We start from the raw sequence: 19,323 nt of genomic DNA, 5'->3' as shown, positions 1-19,323 counted from the left end.
CATAAAATTTTAATAATTTATTTAATTTTAAATATATAAACCAATGGTTTGACCGATTCGAGGATTAATACCATTCCAAAGACATCATTAAAAGCTAATGAAGGCAACATGTGCACATAAATACATATGTAGGTATTTTTCTATGCTTTGGTACCCAATTGGCCAATTTATCTAAGGATGTCAGACATCGCACTGTTCATTGAAAACCATCATTCATCTATTTATGGAAGGATAATTAGAAATTTGGTTAAATTCCGTGTTTTATCCGTTTACTAAGTTTATATTTACAATTTAATCCTTTTGGTTTAATTTGATATAGTTTAATCATGTAATTTTATCATATCATTGATTAGTTTAAATAGTAGTTACAATCATTAATCATTTTGGTTAAAATGCTAAATTATTTTTTCTTATAACACTTACTCCAATACACGCAATAAAAAAAATCAACATTATGAATTGATAACGATATTTTTTGTATCATCGTTTTAATCAGAATGACCAATGTAGTTAACTATTTGGATTAACCCAAAATATGAGAACAAAATTCAAATTTTAACGTATTAGAAGGACTAAAACTTGAATTTAACTTAGAACCAAACTCAAATTTGAAATACATAACTTACACATGCAATGGATGCATGCATGTGGCATTTGGATAGGGAGCTGATGAGTCAAAGAGCTAAAGGGGCCAGTCAAAGGCAAAATACTTGGGTTCTTGCAGGATCAATGTCTGCCCGTCAACAGTAAAGACAAGTTACAATAATGTCCATAACTGCTACCATATACATGGCCAAACAATTTTTTGGGAGGATTAATTTGCTCTTTGTTAGTAAAAAATTAAAATAAAATATGAAGTACATTTCATGAACTGTTATGGTATTTTTATAGTTGTTAAAGATATTATCATTTTGGGTTTAAGATTTTGTAATATATAATTAAAAATAGAGTAAATTACACCCAAGATTATTGAATTAAAGATATTAACATTTTGATCACTCAATTTAAAAATATTGGAAATGGTCAGTTAACTATTCGAAAGTTTTTATTTACGTCATTGAACTGTTAAAATCGCTACTGTATGTCATTCTATGTTAGCACCACCTGCACCAATCGAAAACTCCACTTCTCCTTCTATTCCACATTTTTTTATGAAACAGTTTTGAACGTCACGAATCTGCAAACTGAAACCTAAACAACTTTCTTTTCTAATCTTCGATACTAATCGCTAGATCGACTTGAATCTAAGGTATGTTCTTCTACTTATCGATGGGTATTGAGTCACAGTATCAATCGTCAAATTGTCGTTTAGAGCTCACTAGTCAGACTTTTTTAAAAACAATTAACAACCCAGCGACTTAAATTAAAACTTTCGAATAGTTTAGTAACTTAATTGAAAACTTTCGAATAATTTAGTGACCAGTTTGTAACTTTTTGAAGTTGAATGACTTTAGGTGTAATTTACCCTTAAAAATAATGTTTAGGTATTACTTTGTAAATATCCAAATATAATTGATGGTATTCATTCATCTCCAAGCCAAAATGGAGCAAGTAATGCTGCATATAATTGATTGGATTAAAATTCAAGTAATCAAAATGTAAGGCTAGTTTCATTAAAAGCTTTTGATAAAAGTATGACATGGGTGGGTTTGGTTCGGTTTGATTGAGTTTTTTGAATTAATCGATTCATTTATGATAATTTGGTTTAGTTCAATTTTTTGGGTTTTCATTCTGATTTTAGGTTTTAGGTTTTGGGTTTTGAGTTTACGAAGATAATTTCTAATAATTTCTTTTAATTTTTATAAGATTTTAATTACTTGTTTAATTATTATTAAATTAGCAGTCAAAATTGAAAAATAAATGATTTCTTGAATCGGTCTGTAAAATGTTGGGCTCTTATTATCATTGACCAAAGTCAAACCCTAACGACGTAAAGGCAAATCTCAGCCCAATTATTTGCAATGAAACGTTCGGCTCATCAAGAACATTACCAATATGGACTTGGGCCAAACAATTTATTAATAAAAATGCTCAAATTCTCTTTATTTTTAATTTTTTGAAAAATTATTCATTAATTACAAGAAATTGCTCAAACCCTTTTTGTTAGTTTATGTGTGTGGGAGAAATTTTTTTGAATCATATTAATAATATATATGAAAAAGCACATAATAAAAAACCACAATTATAAAACCATTCAGTTCATGACACGTAAGTAATAGCTACAGTGAAGGGAAGTCGATACCACCCCACAATTATAAAACCACAAGGTAAGTATTCTGTTCGTGACACATAAGAATGTCGGAACAAAAATAACTCCCTTAATTTGACTTGTGTGATAGAAACTGATGTCCCTTAATTGGGGATTGATTCTCTCATCAGGTGCATCCAAACTCATACTATCACAAAGCCGAGCCATAAAAAAATATTGCAAAAAACATATTCTCCTTTGGATCTCAATAAGTTGGCAGCCATTACAGTACAATAAGTTGTAAGCACGGTGGATGTCGAGTTTAAGATTACCTACCACACTAATTTCAAATTTAATTTATATCTAACTGTTTAATTTTCAAATCTTTCCCCTAAACTCGACACTCATGATATCAAGATGCTTTCAATACATTATAGTAATTACTCTAATTTTCATGAAGCACCCACAACTGTTAAGATAGTGCTAAAAAAATTGTATTTTGAAAAATAAATTTTCAAATTAAAATTTTAAATAAATAATATAAAAATCTATAATAAAAAAACCTAAGAGAAAACAATCAATTAAGCAAACATCATGATGAATTATAGGTTAATTGCTATCGTCAATTGATTTTACGATTACGAGTTATCTATGGCTTCAACTCGTGCCTATCCTAGCTAGGGAAACACAAGCTTCAACTTTGGAGTTATATGGCTTTAATTAAAATTTTTATCCATTTTTACTGTTAAAAAGTAGTTACTATACGTAAGCACGAGGTACATGTGCCACATCACATGTGATTGTTTGATTATTCCATCAATCATTCCAGTTTTCAACAGTACAATCGATGAGATTTTTAATAAAAAACCAATTTGCTCTTTAATTTAATGTACGATAACTAGTTTTCTCATTTTTTAAATAAAGATGGCAAAATATAATTTGACTCTTAATACACGAGTCTTTATGATACTTTTCATTAACTTAATAATTTACTATACATTTAAAGCTTTAATAATAGTTGTTAAAAGAAACAGATAAAACGAAATGAATGGGCAATAAATGGTTGAGAAAAGTGGCAATGAATACATTTGAACTAAATTTGAAATTTAAAATTATCGATGTTGAGGGAACTTTACTTGAATATCAATCTTAACTGTAAAGCAGAAGAAGAAGAAGAAGAACCCAGCCAATTGGTCTATAGCGTAGTGATCAGGTCATGCTACCAAGGTTTAAGAGATCTAACTAGTGATTTTTCATTATTTTCTTTATATTTTTTTTGTTTAGACAATGTTTTTATAATCGGGTTAACGATCGAATTAATCAAATCATTAGTTTTCAGTTTATTCATTTGATCCAATTTGATTAAATAAATTATTAAAAGATCATTAAAAATTAAAAACTCAATTTAACAAACTATTTAATAGATCTCTACCAATTCTCAATTTAACAAGTTAATCTAATTCGATTTCGACCACCTTATTGCTGTCTTCTTTAAATGAAAATAAATGTTTTACAAAGCTAACATGACTTAGAAGAAACCAGAGCAAATATGACTAAGAATCAAGTGATGTACATTGTTCCTACAGCCTATCCTAGGCCATAAATGTCGGTTCACATCGATTAAATAGGGTACCTGTTTAATCCTAGGCCATTCTTAGGTTAATTTATTTCAAATTTTAATTGGATTTTATAGTTACCAAGGGCTAGATTATTTCTTTGCCATTGCCCCACAACCTACTATTTGGTAGATTAAACAAATTAATGATTTGGTAACCTATCACTTAATGTATCTGCTTGTTAGGGATCAATCCGTATAAACAGCGAAATAAAAAAAATAAAAGATCAAACATAAATTTTACGTGAAAACCTCTCAATTAAGAGGATAAAAAACCATAGGCAAGGAGACTTTACTAATGAGAAAGAAATCTGAAAAGTATAAGATGAAGATAATCAAAACAAACCCTGAATACAAATCTCTCAGACTAAAACACAAATTTCTCTTAAAGCTCCATTAAAGCTATTTCTTAATTGTGTTATGTTGTATTTTTCATCAACCTTTCTAGAGTTACTAAGGCCCTTTTATAGGCCAAATTCGGAGGTCAAATATGACTAAAACGTCTTGGATAAATCAGAGTTCGACTGAGAAAAAATAATCAGAGTTTAATCAGGAGAAGTAACTCGGTTAAGTGGGGAACATGTCATCACATCGTGACGTTGTTTATCGGCTCGTCGTAACGTCGTCCGTCGCATTGTCAGGACGCTGGCTCTTCCTCGTGGCGACAACGTCGACCTTGATTCGTCCAAAATGCGAGGCACACTCCACAAAATTAAGATTTTGTAAGAAAATACTGAAAATTAATAACTGAAAAATTAAATAATGAATTTGAATTATAATTTTTTTTAATTTATTACTTAAAATTAAGTATTGAATATAATTAAATTGTATGATTAATATAATATTTAAATTATGAAAATTTTTATTTTATATTTTTATCTTTACTTTTAAACATTTTATGTTATTTTAAACCACGTTACTAAGAATATACACATGAAATATTTAAAATAAATTATAAAATATAAATATAAAAATCGAATGCATTGTACTATTTTATTAAGTGATAAGTAGTTTTATCTTTTAATCCTTTTATATTATAAAATTTTATTTTACCCTAAATTTTCAAATGTGTTTAAAAATATAATTTAATCAAAATATCAATTTTAATTAATTAAAATTTTCAAGGAATCAAACAGGCTTTTAGTATAAATTTTCACCTTAAGAAATTATGTAGAAAAATTATTAGAGTTCGCCTCTTTAAGCCCTTTAAAAACTATATTTTAGTTCCTAAAATTTAAAATTCAATTCTAACCTCTGAAAAATAAAATTTATAATTTAATCCTTGAAAAACCGTAAAATTTAACTGATAAAATTATATTTTAACTCTTTAAAAATTTATAATTAATGTCTGACAAAGTATAAGAAACGACATTTGTTTTCCTTTTTCAAAATTCAAAAGAGAAAGAAAAGTTTACTTCCTTTTAAAATATTTATATGCATGCATCATTTACAATTTTAGCAAGTAAGGGACTAAAAAAAAAACTACATAAAAAAAAGGGGGCAAGTTTGGTGATCTCTTACACCTAATAAAAGCGAGAAAAATGAGATTAGTGGGACCTTAATGCTATAAATTACAAGATTAGTGGGACCTTAATGCTATAAATTTCTTAACCCCATGCATGATATCTGGCACCACATGGGTTAAGTCCCCTAAAACAAGGTTTTTAGCAAAGTTGTATGTATATCATGTACCCCATTTAATTTAATATCCGATTAAGAGTCAAATCAGATAAGTTCTCTCAATCTTATTTTATTGATCCACAAAGAAGGTTATTACTTATGCAATTCTTTTAGACCCATTAATTAATACCGTTGCATTCTATAGACTCATTAGGGGGTAAATGCTGGCCATAAGTTTTAAAACTTTTCCATATCCGGGATGAGAATTAAACCTCGGAGTATTAGTTAAGATAGGAAAAACCCTTGTCGTACTTCCCAAGTAATAGTGTACTAATCATAATCCATAAAAAAAATCCCTCATGTGATACGCTATCTCATATTATATCCTTAAAACAATGGCTCATTCCGCCAAGCAATGTGAAGTTTAAAAAATTGCTTCCCCCAAAGTTTCATAACAAGTAAATCCAAAAATTGATTAGCATGGCCCATTACTTTCTTGTTTAAGAAGTGAAAACAACCACAAAAAAATTTGGGGTTGATTTGAAACTTAATATACTAATGGAGGTAGGCCTCCTAACACACCCTAGAAACAAGGAAATGTTTTATTTATTTCCTCAAATAGGATTTACTTTAAAGGGGGATTGAAAAGCACATATTGGCTATGATCCTTTACCAAACTTGTTAGAGAAATTAATTTCAATCAAGTCAAGGCGAAAATTAAATATGCACTATGTGTCAAGTAACACACAACAATTTGTAGATCAAAATTGGTGGTTGTGGTGGTGTAACCTCATTTGTGGTCTTATAGCAATGTCAATGGCTAATGAAAAAGATGAATCCTTTACAAGGGTTAATGAAGTTACAATGACTGTTCATCTTGGTGTGAGTGTCTGTTTTTTTATATATTTGAAGGATTCTTAAAAGATTGTATCGTAACACTTATGTTCGAATATGTCAGATGCAAATAACGACAACGCTGGGGACCTGGCAAGGGTTTCGTCTCTTAAATGAAAATTTTCACTTTTGGTCTTTTAAATTTTATAAAATTTTAAGTTAGTATATCGTAAAATTACACCTTGACCCTTTTTTAAATTGATTTATAATTCCTTGAGTCAAAGAAAAAAAATTCAACTTTATTCAATTGTATCTCAATATGACTAGGCAAAGCACTTACATGACAAATATTAATATATATATATATATATATATATATAAACTTATTGTTATTATGATTATAGCAGTGGTGACGTGGCACTTTAAATCATAATTTCAAACAAAAATTTTAGGTTAAATTATACAACCGATCCCCATATTTTTTTGTTTTGGGCAATTTTTTTTCTTTTATATTCTTTAAACTTTACTCTTTCTTTTTCTCTTTATTTTCCATTATCTTATGTTTCTCCTTCTACTTTCCTACCTTCTCCATGTCTTTTAACATATTAAGAAGTCGAATTGGCAGTGAAGAAAGAAGTAGAAAGTCGAAAGCCATCATTGCTTATAATTAAAACCCATAAACCCGTACCATGATTCTTTCTTCACTGCCAATTCGACTTCCTGATATGTTAAAAGAAATGGAAAAGGTAGGAAAATAGAGGGGGAAGTAGAAGAAAATGGAAAAAAAAAAAAAGAAAAAAGAAAAAAAAGGAAGTTAAAAGAACATAAAAGGAAAAATTAAATTGCTCAAAAAAATATAGGGACCAATTGTATAATTTAACCTAAAATTTTTGTTTGAAATAATAATTTAACGTGCCACATCAGCTTACCGTTACACTGTTAATTGCAATTAATAGCTCAATAACTAAAATGTTCCAACATGAAAACGTAAGTGACTAAAACGTAACATTTCAAACATAAGTGACTAAAATGTAACCTGAGGTAAACAAAAGTGACCATAGATAAAGTTTACCCTTTAATTTATAGATGAACTCTAGAAACTAATCAAATATTTATTAGTGGCTAAAGAGACTTTAAAAAGCCTTCAACTTTAAAACCTTGTATAGAACTCATTCAACTTGCATAATTTTCACTAAAAGTGTCATAACTCAAATTCTCAAACTTCAATCGACGCACCAAACCCAAAATTCCCGACATGTATCATAAGTTTGTTTGGTTTTTTTCTTTTGGTGCCCAAATAAATGCTTGCGACTTGCTCTTAAAAGACTCAATCCTAAATTCGTATCACTCAATAGTATGATTTGGTCATTTGATGCAATTACATCTTTTTACAGACTTCAATCTGTGGATTTCATGGGAAGCAAACTACAAAAACCAGAAAACATTTAAGTACAAACATTGTATTCACCATATGTATAAATCATTCCAGGTACAAGAAGATGATCAAGCACTACTACATTCATAACATTCAACAATAAGCACATTAACCCCCCCCCCCCTTCAAGAGACTAAACGATCACCGTGTTATATCGGGACCGAACTTAAAAACAAGATAACACTCAAGCCATCGAGAAAATGAACACACTGATTAGAGCTACAGATTGAGCTGCACTGGGTACCTATGAATGCAATCTTCCCATGGATTATTAGGAGATGGCTTCACATTCCGGAGTGCAACCCAAACCGTGCTGTTACACTTGAAACCACTCCCGAATGCAATCTGCCAAACACGGTTTCCCTTCCGCATCCGGCCTTTTGCTTCTGTATAGGCAAGTTCATACCAGATCGAACTCGAAGAAGTGTTGCCGAATCGGTGAAGAGTCATACGGGAAGCCTCAGCATGTACCGGAAGAAGCTGCAAATTCTTCTCAAGCTCATCAATTACGGCCCTCCCACCGGCATGAATACAGAAATGATCGAACGCGAGCTTGAAATCCGGGATATAAGGCTTGATTTTCGCATTGAACAATTTCTTGGCAACTAATGTTACAAAGAACAAGATTTGTTCACTTATAGGAAGAACAAGGGGACCCATTGTTGTGATATTGGTCTTGAGTGCACCACCAGCAATTGCCATTAAATCTTTAGACAACGAAACACCTGTTTTACCATTATCATCCTGTTCTTGGTAAACACACTTGAATGCCTTGTCATTTGCCCCACAATGTGTCCTAACCACATGAACAAGCTTATACTTACTCCGCCTCCGATCAACAGACCGATTTGATAGCAGAACCGCGGCACCCCCGACGCGGAACAAACAATTCGGGATCAACATCGATTTCTTGTTCCCAAAATACCAATTTTGTGTAATGTTTTCAGTACTAACCACAACAGCATAACTATTCCTATGAACTTGTAACATGTCTTTAGCAAGATCAATGGCTATAACACCGGCACTACATCCCATACCCCCAAGATTAAAGCTTCTAATATTACCCCTTAACTTATATTTATTAATGATCATAGCAGACAATGATGGTGTTGGATTAAACAAGCTACAATTAACAACAAGTATACCAATGTCTCTTGGTTTAACATTAGTATTAGCAAAAAGCTTATCTAATGCACCAAACATCACCTGTTCTGCTTCTTCTCTTGCAGCCGCCATTGATGGTCTTGGTGGAAGGTAATGCATTGCTTCAGGCACACATGTTTCTTCACCAAGCCCTGATCTTTCCAATATCTTGCGTTGAAACTCCAACGAAGATTCATCAAAATCACCTGTTAGCTTTGAATGTTCCATGAACTGTTGGTATTTGACTTTCAAATGTGATGGAGGAAGATAACATGAATAATCCAACAAGTAAACGGATCTTGGCCGGGTCATGATATAAACAGTGGATCCAAACACAAGAACAACCGAAAACACAATGAAACTAACGAGGTTGTACTGAAGTTGAAGCCATAATTGATGAACATCATCAAGACTCAACCTTGATGCTTCAACAACAATAACAGACATTAAAGGGATCAAACAAAGAGTCAAAAGATGACTTATTAAATAATGGTAACCGAGTTTAACATACTTCAAGTTAACACTTTGTAAGAAATCAGGCAATCTAGTACGTTGCCGGATCTGAACCCTATTGTTCTCTTCACCATTCATGGCGATGGGTGATTCAAAAAAGATGGGGACTCTTTTTTGGAATATTTCTTCACAAACAAAGATTGGGTTTTTTGAGAAGAAGCTTGGGTATTCTTTGTTATGTTCAAAAGGGGTATATATAGTGAAGATTGGTGGGGTTTAGAAAAGGTTGATGCAACTGCAACAACGACCAAACGCCATTAAAGAACACGTAGAAAATTGTTCGATTACTATTAGTAGAAAGCTACAGAGAAGAAGGAGAGGTGGGGAGTTGGGAGTTTCCTGATCTGATTTTTTAAAGTTTCTGCTGCTAACGCCATCCATTCCCCTCACCATTAAAGCTCCATTTTTTTTCTTTTGACTATGATTTGCTTTTCATTTTATTAATGGGAACTAAAATGGAGAAAAGAAAAAAGGAAAGGGCTCTGAACATTGAATTTGAAGATTTTTAATTTGTGGGCCTAAGGAATGGGAGAGAAATCAAAGGGCTTGATTTTGTTCTTTTTTTAAAAATGGTGTCTTTTAGAGGGTGATGAGTCAAAGAGAAGGAAGTGGAAGTTTCAACGATGTTTCTTGCACGGCTTCAAAGATCTGAACTTTGTAAAAGGGTTTGTGAAATACGAGAAACAGTGTTTTTTCACTCTAATTTCTTCAATAACAACAAGAAGGTACAAGATTATCGAATCAAAGACGCATGTCACATGTTCTTAAGATTTCTTTTCTTAGTCAAAATCAGGGTATTAATCAGTGATTAATTTTATGTCGTAAATATTTTCTATAAAATAAATAACTCAACATGAAATATGCATGAACATCCTCGCAAACACTATAGTTGCTTTTCTAGAATATTCCCTTAAATCGAATCTTCAAAATATGAATATAATATCAATCAAGTTCTTTTATCAATTAATTGTTAACTTGCGTTTGGAATGTCAATTAAATAACGTGCATAACATTGATGAAATTTTAAACAAGTGTGTACATATTGCATTGATTATTTAGATTGGATGAAATTTAAACAAGTGTGTACCACTTATTTTTTTAATGCCTCTTATAGGTATACTAGTGTTTAAAATTTGATCCAGCGTTTTAAATATAATTCACAATGCTCAAGTTGATGGTTATATTGACATTTTAAGTACTCAATTACAGTATTTTGAAATTAAGAGATAAATTTAAAATTGAACCATAATTTAGGGACATATAATGGAATTAGCCCTTATGTGTCTTTGTTAAACACTTATTAAAGCTAATGTTTATATAATATTATAGGTTTTTCAACATTAATAAAATTATTTTAAGGTTGTTATTTCGTAAAGATAAAAGAAAAAAAAATATATAAAAAAATGAAATTCTAAAATTAAAAAAACACTATTTTATTTTGGGTATAAAACAATTTTGATTTACTTCCATTCATATGAGTGTACGATTTTTAGTCTTTGTTTTTTTATATAATGCCTAGAACCAGACCCGGCCTTGAGGGTAGTTTAAGAGTGCGGTCGCTCATAGCTTAGGGCTGGAAGGGGCACAAAATTTTTTTTCCAACTTTTAACATAGAAAAAAAAATCTTCAACCTTTTAAGTGTTTTTTTATCGACGTTTCATTGCAGACCAAAAAAAAAAAAATGGGTCTCAAAATTTTCTATTTTAGTGTATTACATTTTATAATTTTTTTTAAAAAAGGGTCCCGATTCATTGTTTTGCCTTAGGGTCCAAAAAAATCAAGAACGAGGTTGTTGTTTAGAACTATCCATCGCCCCTCCTCCACTTCAACACACTCAAACCCTCGTCCTCTTACATTGACACAAGTACTAATACTAAATTATTAAATCATTGTGCTTTATTTGGAAAATAAAATAAAATCAATGTGCTTTAGGTGATCGAATATTTTATTTTCCAAAAAGCCAAAGTTCATGACAGAATTTTTAGAGAAATGTTATAATTATGGGTCCACTTACCTAGCTGTCCATAATTTTGTAATTCATGGCCATGCTATTTACCATTTATTATATATTTTCCTTCTTGAACCATGCATGTTGGTGCCAGTAAGGTTCACTATTGATATTATTTTTTTATTTTTTTTCTTTCTCCAAGTTATCATTGTTCTCAATGATGAATTTATAATAATTGAAGGGAAATTGGCAGTGAGGTGTGTCAAAAGATATGGGTACATTAGCTTGTACATTTATATCAACAATACGTGATTCATGTACCTCATATTGATATATTAGAGTTAATTTTTAATAGTTTAAATGGATCGAACTTTTAATAGAAGAAATAAATTTGTTCTTTAATATAATGTATATGGACTAATTTGACTATTTGTTAATTAAAAGGAACAAAATATAGTTTAAGTTTTAGTATAGGAACCTCTATGATACTTTTTCCTAAAAAATAGTCCTTCGTATTATCAACAAAAGCGCAATTTATCTTCAATTAAATCAGTTTGGTCAAGAATTTGTTCATATCTTATCACGCGAATTAAATTTAAAAAAATAAATTGGTTAGTAAGTTCTAAACGATGATTCGATGATCGGTATGGTGGATCAGTACTCATTGATTAGTAGAATATATCATAGATTCAAGTCAATCCGGTAGTCAGTGTTCGAGATCAGAGTAGAAAGTTGTTTTCATAAAAAAAAAATTTTGAACTATAGAAGAGACGAGGAATGAGAGCTTTCGATTAGTGCAAGCGGTTTGAATAGAGAAGACCGTACAGTAGTGATTTTGATAGCCCGGTGACTTAAATGTAAACTTTCGAATAATTCAATAATCATTTTGTAACTTTTGAAGTTGAGTGACCAAAACGTAAATTTACTAATAATTTAGTGACCTTGAATGTAGTTTATCCTAAAATAAAATAATCGATTTAGGGGCATGGTATAATATGTAAATTTGCATGGGAATTCTTCAAAGAATTCCATAAAAGATTAGGGGGCTCTAATAATATTAAATTTGCATGGGAATTCTTCAAAGAATTCCATAAAAGATTAGGGGGCTCTAATAATATTACCATTGAATAAATAAATAAACCCAAGTTGAGCATATTGCTTGCTTTGGTGGAAATCAAAGGTGTGGAGCGCATTGCCCAACATCACAAACTACACAAATCGTAACTAGTAATTAAACCAAACCAATGAGCCACTAATTTCAATTTTCAACGTTGTATTACTTAGAACATTTTTTTTAATTTAATATTTCAATTAGAGTTATTATATTTAATTAATATTTCGCTTAATTTATTTTCAAAAGGTCCAATGATGGTTTTAAGTTATTATACTTCAATTTGATACAATTCAATCCCGGTTTCTATAATGTTATTAACGGGGCTAAATTGATAGCATTACTAATTGTTGTTAATTGATAACCATTAGAGGTGAAACTAGAAATTTTGTATTTGGAATCGAGATTGGGTCAACTACATCCAATCTTATTAACCTATTAGTTAGTTTACGTTTTAGTCATTCAGCTTCAAAAAGTTACAAAAATAGTTTTTGAACTATCTGGAAATTTTTATTTAAGTCACTGGGCTATTAAAATCGTTTGTGCATGGCCTTCCCCGTTATCACCACCTGCACTAGTCGAAAGTTATCATTCTCCTTCTCTTCTACAGTTCAATTTTCATTAAACAGCTTCGAACGTCATCGAATAACCAAAATCCAAACAGTTTTCTTCTCTGATCTCCGAAACTGACCATTTGATCGACTTGGATCTAATGTATGTTTTTCTACTCAACGATAGATACTAATCTACAGTACCGAGAGTATAGTTTACCCTACTTTTTAGGCTAAAATATAATTTTATCATTTACTAATAACTTACAACTTGGTGTACGGGGGAAGAGAAAAAAAGGAAGGGAGGCCATACCCCCTGCTTATCTTTTGGGGGTTAAATTTGTTAGTGTCCCGTTTCAAACAAACAAATACTCACTTAGTAGTCATGTAATTAAAAAAGTAACGTTGTAATGAATTTGAATTTAACAAAATAATTTTTAACCATGTTAACATTTGAACTTGAATTTTAGGATCTAAAAAGGTAGAAGAATTAAATTTCTAAAATTAAAAATACGGAGACTAAATTCTAAATGTATAAAAATGATAGAGACTTTTAACATATTTTAACCGAAAAAAATCAAAAGTCAAAGGCCCCAACCGTGCTCGGCTTCACAATGATAAATGCAGAACAAAAGTCAAACGGTGAAAGGCCTTTTGCCCAAAATTTGCTATGGGCTTACGTCTTTCGTTTTCCGTTTCTTTCATATGATTGATGATGTATGTGGGCCATGTATATATATATATATATACACATACATACATTATCTTTGTAATAATTCTAATTTTTATTTTATTTTATGAAGCTTAATTATTAGGAATTTTGATATTAGCCTTTATAAATTACCAATTTTAATGTAATTATATTTGGTTATTGTACTTTTAATATTTGAAATTTTATTTCTGACTTAAATGATAACAGTTAAATCCGTTAATTAAAATTTTAGATCCATTTTTCGGTTGAACCCAAACCTAAAAAATAAGTTTAAAATTTTGATAAGATTTGACCCGAAACCGACCCGGCCCATAGACAATAATTGTAATAAATTAATAAAAGCTACAACTGGGCGATTTAGATTAGTTGGCCGCCATCTCCCACCGGTATACTCTTTCCTTGTCTTTATACACAAAATACAATACCACACACAAACAGTGTATCTTTTTAAATTATAAATATAATAATAATCTCAATTAAAATAATTTATTATAAGTGATAAATTAAATAATTAATTCAACGAATAATTTAAATATAATAAATCTAACAAAGAACTGATACATTTACGAAAGGTAAGACTTGAACTTTAATTTCATTTTGGTCACACGAAAATGTATTAATAAATTAAACAAATGATAACTTTCTGGGTACAATGATTTGGATTAATAATGTATTAAGATTAAGATTGAGTGATGGTATCATCATTTGTATATATATTAGATAGAAGATTATTTCGTTTCACAAAAAAAACACATACAAGAAAAGTGCAAGAAGAGGGCACAAACTAATTAACCCTAAGCTAACAGGCTCACTCCATACACCCATTTCCTATTTTCTAACCTCGTGAGAGATCATAAAAATATAAAATTTAACCCATGTAAACAAAGGTTTAATTACTGTTTTTGTTTACCATGTTGAAATTAGGATTTATTCTCTCTACTTTAATTTTATATAATTTAATCCCTTTACTTTTATAATATTGATAGTAAATCCAATTTGATAATGTAATTAACTATTACCATTAATAGTGACTATATAGATTTTTATTTTTACCTACTACTAAAATTTACAAAGGTATCATTTCTTTCTTTCAAAAAAAAGAGATCAATCCCAAATTTCAACATAATAGAGGGACTAAAAACGCAATTAAACCTTAACAAATAATATCAAATTATCGCTTGACATGCATATGGTTCAACTTCTGCATAATCCATTTGTTTTTGCCCTGAAATAAAAAGCAAACCAGGACAGAATAAAGCAAAATACATATATTATAAATATATAAAATTAATATATATTCCAAATAAGATATTTTTGTTGTTTCACGACAACAACAACAAAAAGAGAACATAGAGGAAGTGAGGATCACAGCTTTTGTGCCTCTTCTTAATACATCAATACTGACATGCATGCATATATATATAAGAGCATAACAAAACTTAGATTTCACTACTTTTGTGATTATTCTATAATTAGTAGGTAAGCAGCATAATAATGGGGTTCATTGTTGTTTAATGTTGGTGCATGATGACAGGTCATGAGTCCATTGATCATCTTCATTAATTCAGCTTCTGATTTTTCATCCTGCAATATTAATTAAACACAAAAATATATAAGATAATTAGCCATAAAATAAATAATAATAATGAGATATTTCCAGCTTGTTTGATATATATATATATATATATATTCTTGTTGGAACTCCATGCAAATGATTGGAAATTATGTAAGTGGGTCCCCTACATATATACTTTTCTTAATAAAGGTCACTGTTCTTTCTCTTGATAGGGGGAATAAGGATTATTATTCGAGGATTGAAGATTTAATATCAAACCTAAATACCAAGTTTAGGGACTAAAAGTTATATTAACCCATTTTAAAAGCTTAAAAGCTTATAGGTTATGCACATGAAATCAAATAAGTAACAAGTATAGGGAAAAGTAGAATCAATGAAAAGTTAGATGGTCAGACATGAAGAACAGCAATGAAACAAGGTTGATGAAAACATGTCAAGTGTATATCCTTTTGAGACCATAACTGGTGTTAGTGTTACCTCGGGTGTTGCTGCCACCAGTGGTCCTATAGTTAGGGAATGGCACTTTCCCTGACTCAATTTGCTTCACATCTTTCACAAGCAGTTCATAGTGCCTCTTCACTTCCTCCGCCGTTTTCCCTCCGACAGCCTTGGCAACATTGTACCAACGGTCAGGTGTGTCCTTGTCATAAACAGCCAAAGCTTTTTCAAAATCTTTGTTTTGTTTGGCTGTCCATGAGCTAGAACCTTGGGACGACATTGAGCTTGATGCCATATTATAAAAGCTAATAATATGATATTCACTAAGGGGATGATGATGGTATGAGCAAAAGAGTTGGCAATGGCTGATATTTATAGAGGCAGTGAAGGGGGTGGTGAGGTGGGGGGTATATGGCCAATTGGCTTAGAAATTTTGGACGCCATGTTGCAAGAATTTTAAGTGATTTGTCTCCCTAAGAACCACAAAATTGTAAAAAAAGATGATGAAGAAGAGGAAATGTATGAGAATCAGTATCTACTTAGTCTAAGCACCTAAATTTTGATGAATAATGTATTAACAGTCAAAAAAAAAAAAAAAAGAAGCTTTGTTTTATTCTTTTTTATTTGATAATCATGTCAAGTTCTATGAACTGATTGATTTGAGGGATAATCTTTTGGGGGAGTTTGCAAACATCTATTTCATCTACAACAAAAGTTTTTTTAGTTGACTATACAGTATTAGAAGATATATGCCTTCCAATGCATGATGATGGAAAATCAAAACCCAAATCATGGGAAAAGTTTTGTTTCTTTAAGCTTATAAATAGGGGTAAAACATCATTTAGTCCCTGAATTTAGTAATTCTTCTCTATTTGATTCATGAACTTCTTTTTAGTCAATATTAGTCCCAACATTTGACAACATTTCTCAATTTTGGTCCATGTAATGATGCGGTTTTTTGATACCGTATAGGGATGATGTGACATGTCATCCCATAAACCAAAATTGATTATCAAATTTTAAGGAAAAAAAATTTAGGGCTAAGTTGAAAAAAATTACTAAATTCAAGTATACTAAATGTTGCTTGAATTATTCATTTTATTTCAAGTATCCATATGAGCTCGTAATATTTTATCACTTTATTTAAATGAGTTTTTATATTTTATGTACATTTAAATTAGTTTTAACTTACTTTACCAACGTATATTGGGTTAATTGGTAAATAATATGCAAAATCTCAGGTCTAAGTCACTCATTTCGAGATTTAGTCAAGTCCAACTACTAGACACTAGAGATTTTAGACCCTAAAATATCTTATTAGCCTGTATTCAAATACACTTTTTAGCTTTATATATATCTTAAATTACTCATAAATCTTTCCGAACCTTTAAATTAAAAAATATTACACACTTAAACATCTGCTAATTTGCAGTTAACATACTGTGATCAGCACCTTTTAGCCTTTTAATTTATGCTCAATCAAACCTCTAACCTTTTAGCCTTTTTAATAGGCATGTGATTTATTAGTAAAGTTTTGGACTCTTTAGTTTTAATGGTACTCTTTCTTACAATTTGGGGGCTGTTTGATTTCCTGGAAAAATAGTGTGTCTAATTTTCCTTGTTGAATCGAATATTGAAAACCCATTTTTCCCCAGTTACTGTATTTCTCGTCTCAATCATGGGAGAAAAAAAAAAAAACATTACATGTTTTTCAAGACCAATGAGTTCATTACAAGGGAAAGTGAAAATTGCAAATCTTGTTAATCTATTGCACTTGTTTAAAGACATGCAAATGACAAAAAACACAGAGATCATAGCATCAACACAACAGTACATTGGTAAATTATTGTATGGTCCTAAATGTACAGAACACTTCAAAAGCTGTTACCAGATAAAAATAAAACAGAACACTGCTGTATATGAAAAAAAGATATAGATGTTCTTCAATTTTATTGCCTTGTAGTACAGTAATTATTGTTGTTTTTAATGGAAATTTGATTTGAACTATTTGCTTTGTTACTTTGTACCTCCCTCCAAAGATCCATAACCATACCTGAACTGACTTCAGGTCTGCAATACCCAATATTGTTCAAAAATTGAGCAAACTAGTCCCTATTCATTACATTAAAGATCAAACTGGTCTTTTTTATTAAAAATTGAGGTGCACTTGGCACGTCACGTGTAACTATTTGGTTATTCTGTCAACCACTGAAATGGATAAAACTTTTAATATAATATGATTTCTAATGTAAGGACCTCTAAGAAACTTATACCCAATAAATTGGTATCTGCAACAAGTATGCATTCACAAGGAGTCTTAGACTGTTCAAAATCCATATCAGTTTATTTACTTACAGTCGGATTAACAGACCATTTCTCTGTACATAACTCCGAACAAAAGTGATCCATCATCCAAACTGCGTAAACAATTTGCATGTACCCTTAGATTCCGTCTTTAGAAAACGCGATGGACGACATTTTCGAAGCAATTTCGAGGAAGAAAAGAAGCTAAATATCTTGGTTGGAATAACAAGTCAAAATCCACAAAGACAGCATCAAAATTGGTAGGACGGTGGAGTGATACCATGGTACTGTTTTTAGCCTATGCAAGTTGAGTATATAGTTTAGCCCCAACCTATAGGGACCTTACTATGCCATCACTAAATATCCTGCAACTAGACCCTCACTGTAAAGTCCGCAGAATTTCGATTTTAAGATTCATAATCGACGACGATTCCTTCGTGATGCCGGTCTGATCCATCGACGATGCAAAGATCTCGGGTTTTTCTTTTTTCTGGGATTTTTTTCAATGTGATCACACATTATTCTTTTGATGATTTACCCTATACCAACCAGCACTGGTTCACACAATAAGGTAATGGCCAGCTAGTGTTCAAGTTGCAAAGGGTTCTCACATTCACATAAAATGGGGGGCTCACAGTGATGATTGGTTGAAAGTTACTCCCTACAACTTTCATGGAATATTTATCATTCTTTGGCTAAGTGGTCCTTTTAGTCCAATTGTGTTTTTGCCCTTTTTTGCAATGATTTTGTTAATCATTTCTAGCCTTTCAAACTTCGTAAACTGCATCCACGGTGGTTGAATTATTAGTAAATTTATATTTTGGTCACTCAACTTCAAAAAGTTACAAAATAATCATTGAACTGTTCAAAAAATTTTATTTAAGTTACCGGGTTGTTTTTTTTTTTAAAGAAAATACCTGCTAGCAAGCTCCAAGCAACAATTCAATATGATCAATACTGTGGATTAGTACCCATCGATGAGTTGAAGAACATACCTTAGTTCCAAGTCGATCTGACAGCCAATTTCGAATATTAGAGAAGAAAGTTGTTTGGATTTTGGTTTGCAGATTCGTAACGTTCAAAGTTATTTCATGAAAAAAATAAATTGTAGAAGAGAAGGAGAATGAGATTTTTTAATCAGTGCAGACGGTGTGAACAGAGAAGGTTATAAAGCAACAATTTTAACAACCCAGTGATTTAAATAAAAACTTTTGAGTTTTGAATAGTTTATTAACCATTTTATAACTTTTTGAAGTTGAATAACCAAAATGCAAACTTAATCACCTTGGGTGTCATTCACCCGAAAAAAAATCCATTGGTTTTTTTTTTGTGCTT

General features: G+C 30.8%; 2 protein-coding genes across 2 annotated transcripts; both read right to left on the bottom strand.

Moving 5' to 3' along the window:
- Window positions 1-7,701: 7,701 nt before the first annotated feature.
- LOC105795309 (3-ketoacyl-CoA synthase 4) lies at window positions 7,702-9,829 on the bottom strand. The gene has a single exon (XM_012624874.2). The coding sequence runs from the start codon at window positions 9,424-9,426 to the stop codon at window positions 7,912-7,914; it is 1,515 nt and encodes a 504-aa protein (XP_012480328.1). The 5' UTR covers window positions 9,427-9,829; the 3' UTR covers window positions 7,702-7,911.
- A 5,094-nt stretch (window positions 9,830-14,923) lies between these two features.
- Window positions 14,924-16,043, bottom strand: LOC105796233 (protein RADIALIS-like 1). The gene is made up of 2 exons (XM_012625808.2): window positions 15,724-16,043; window positions 14,924-15,254 (listed from the first exon to the last, which is right to left on the bottom strand). Exons 1-2 carry the CDS (start codon window positions 15,977-15,979, stop codon window positions 15,250-15,252), a joined length of 261 nt encoding a protein of 86 aa, XP_012481262.1. The 5' UTR covers window positions 15,980-16,043; the 3' UTR covers window positions 14,924-15,249.
- Window positions 16,044-19,323: the final 3,280 nt, after the last annotated feature.

Source organism: Gossypium raimondii, chromosome 3, assembly GCF_025698545.1.
Source record: "Gossypium raimondii isolate GPD5lz chromosome 3, ASM2569854v1, whole genome shotgun sequence".
NCBI classification, from domain to species: Eukaryota; Viridiplantae; Streptophyta; class Magnoliopsida; order Malvales; family Malvaceae; genus Gossypium; species Gossypium raimondii.
Note: the sequence above shows the minus strand (reverse complement) of the source record. Positions and strands in the feature narration are given on the sequence as shown.

What these genes read in the sequence shown, in the direction of transcription:
- LOC105796233 (XM_012625808.2), bottom strand. Translation starts at nt 15,979, where the DNA reads ATGGCATCAAGCTCAATGTCGTCCCAAGGTTCTAGCTCATGGACAGCC.
- LOC105795309 (XM_012624874.2), bottom strand. Translation starts at nt 9,426, where the DNA reads ATGAATGGTGAAGAGAACAATAGGGTTCAGATCCGGCAACGTACTAGA.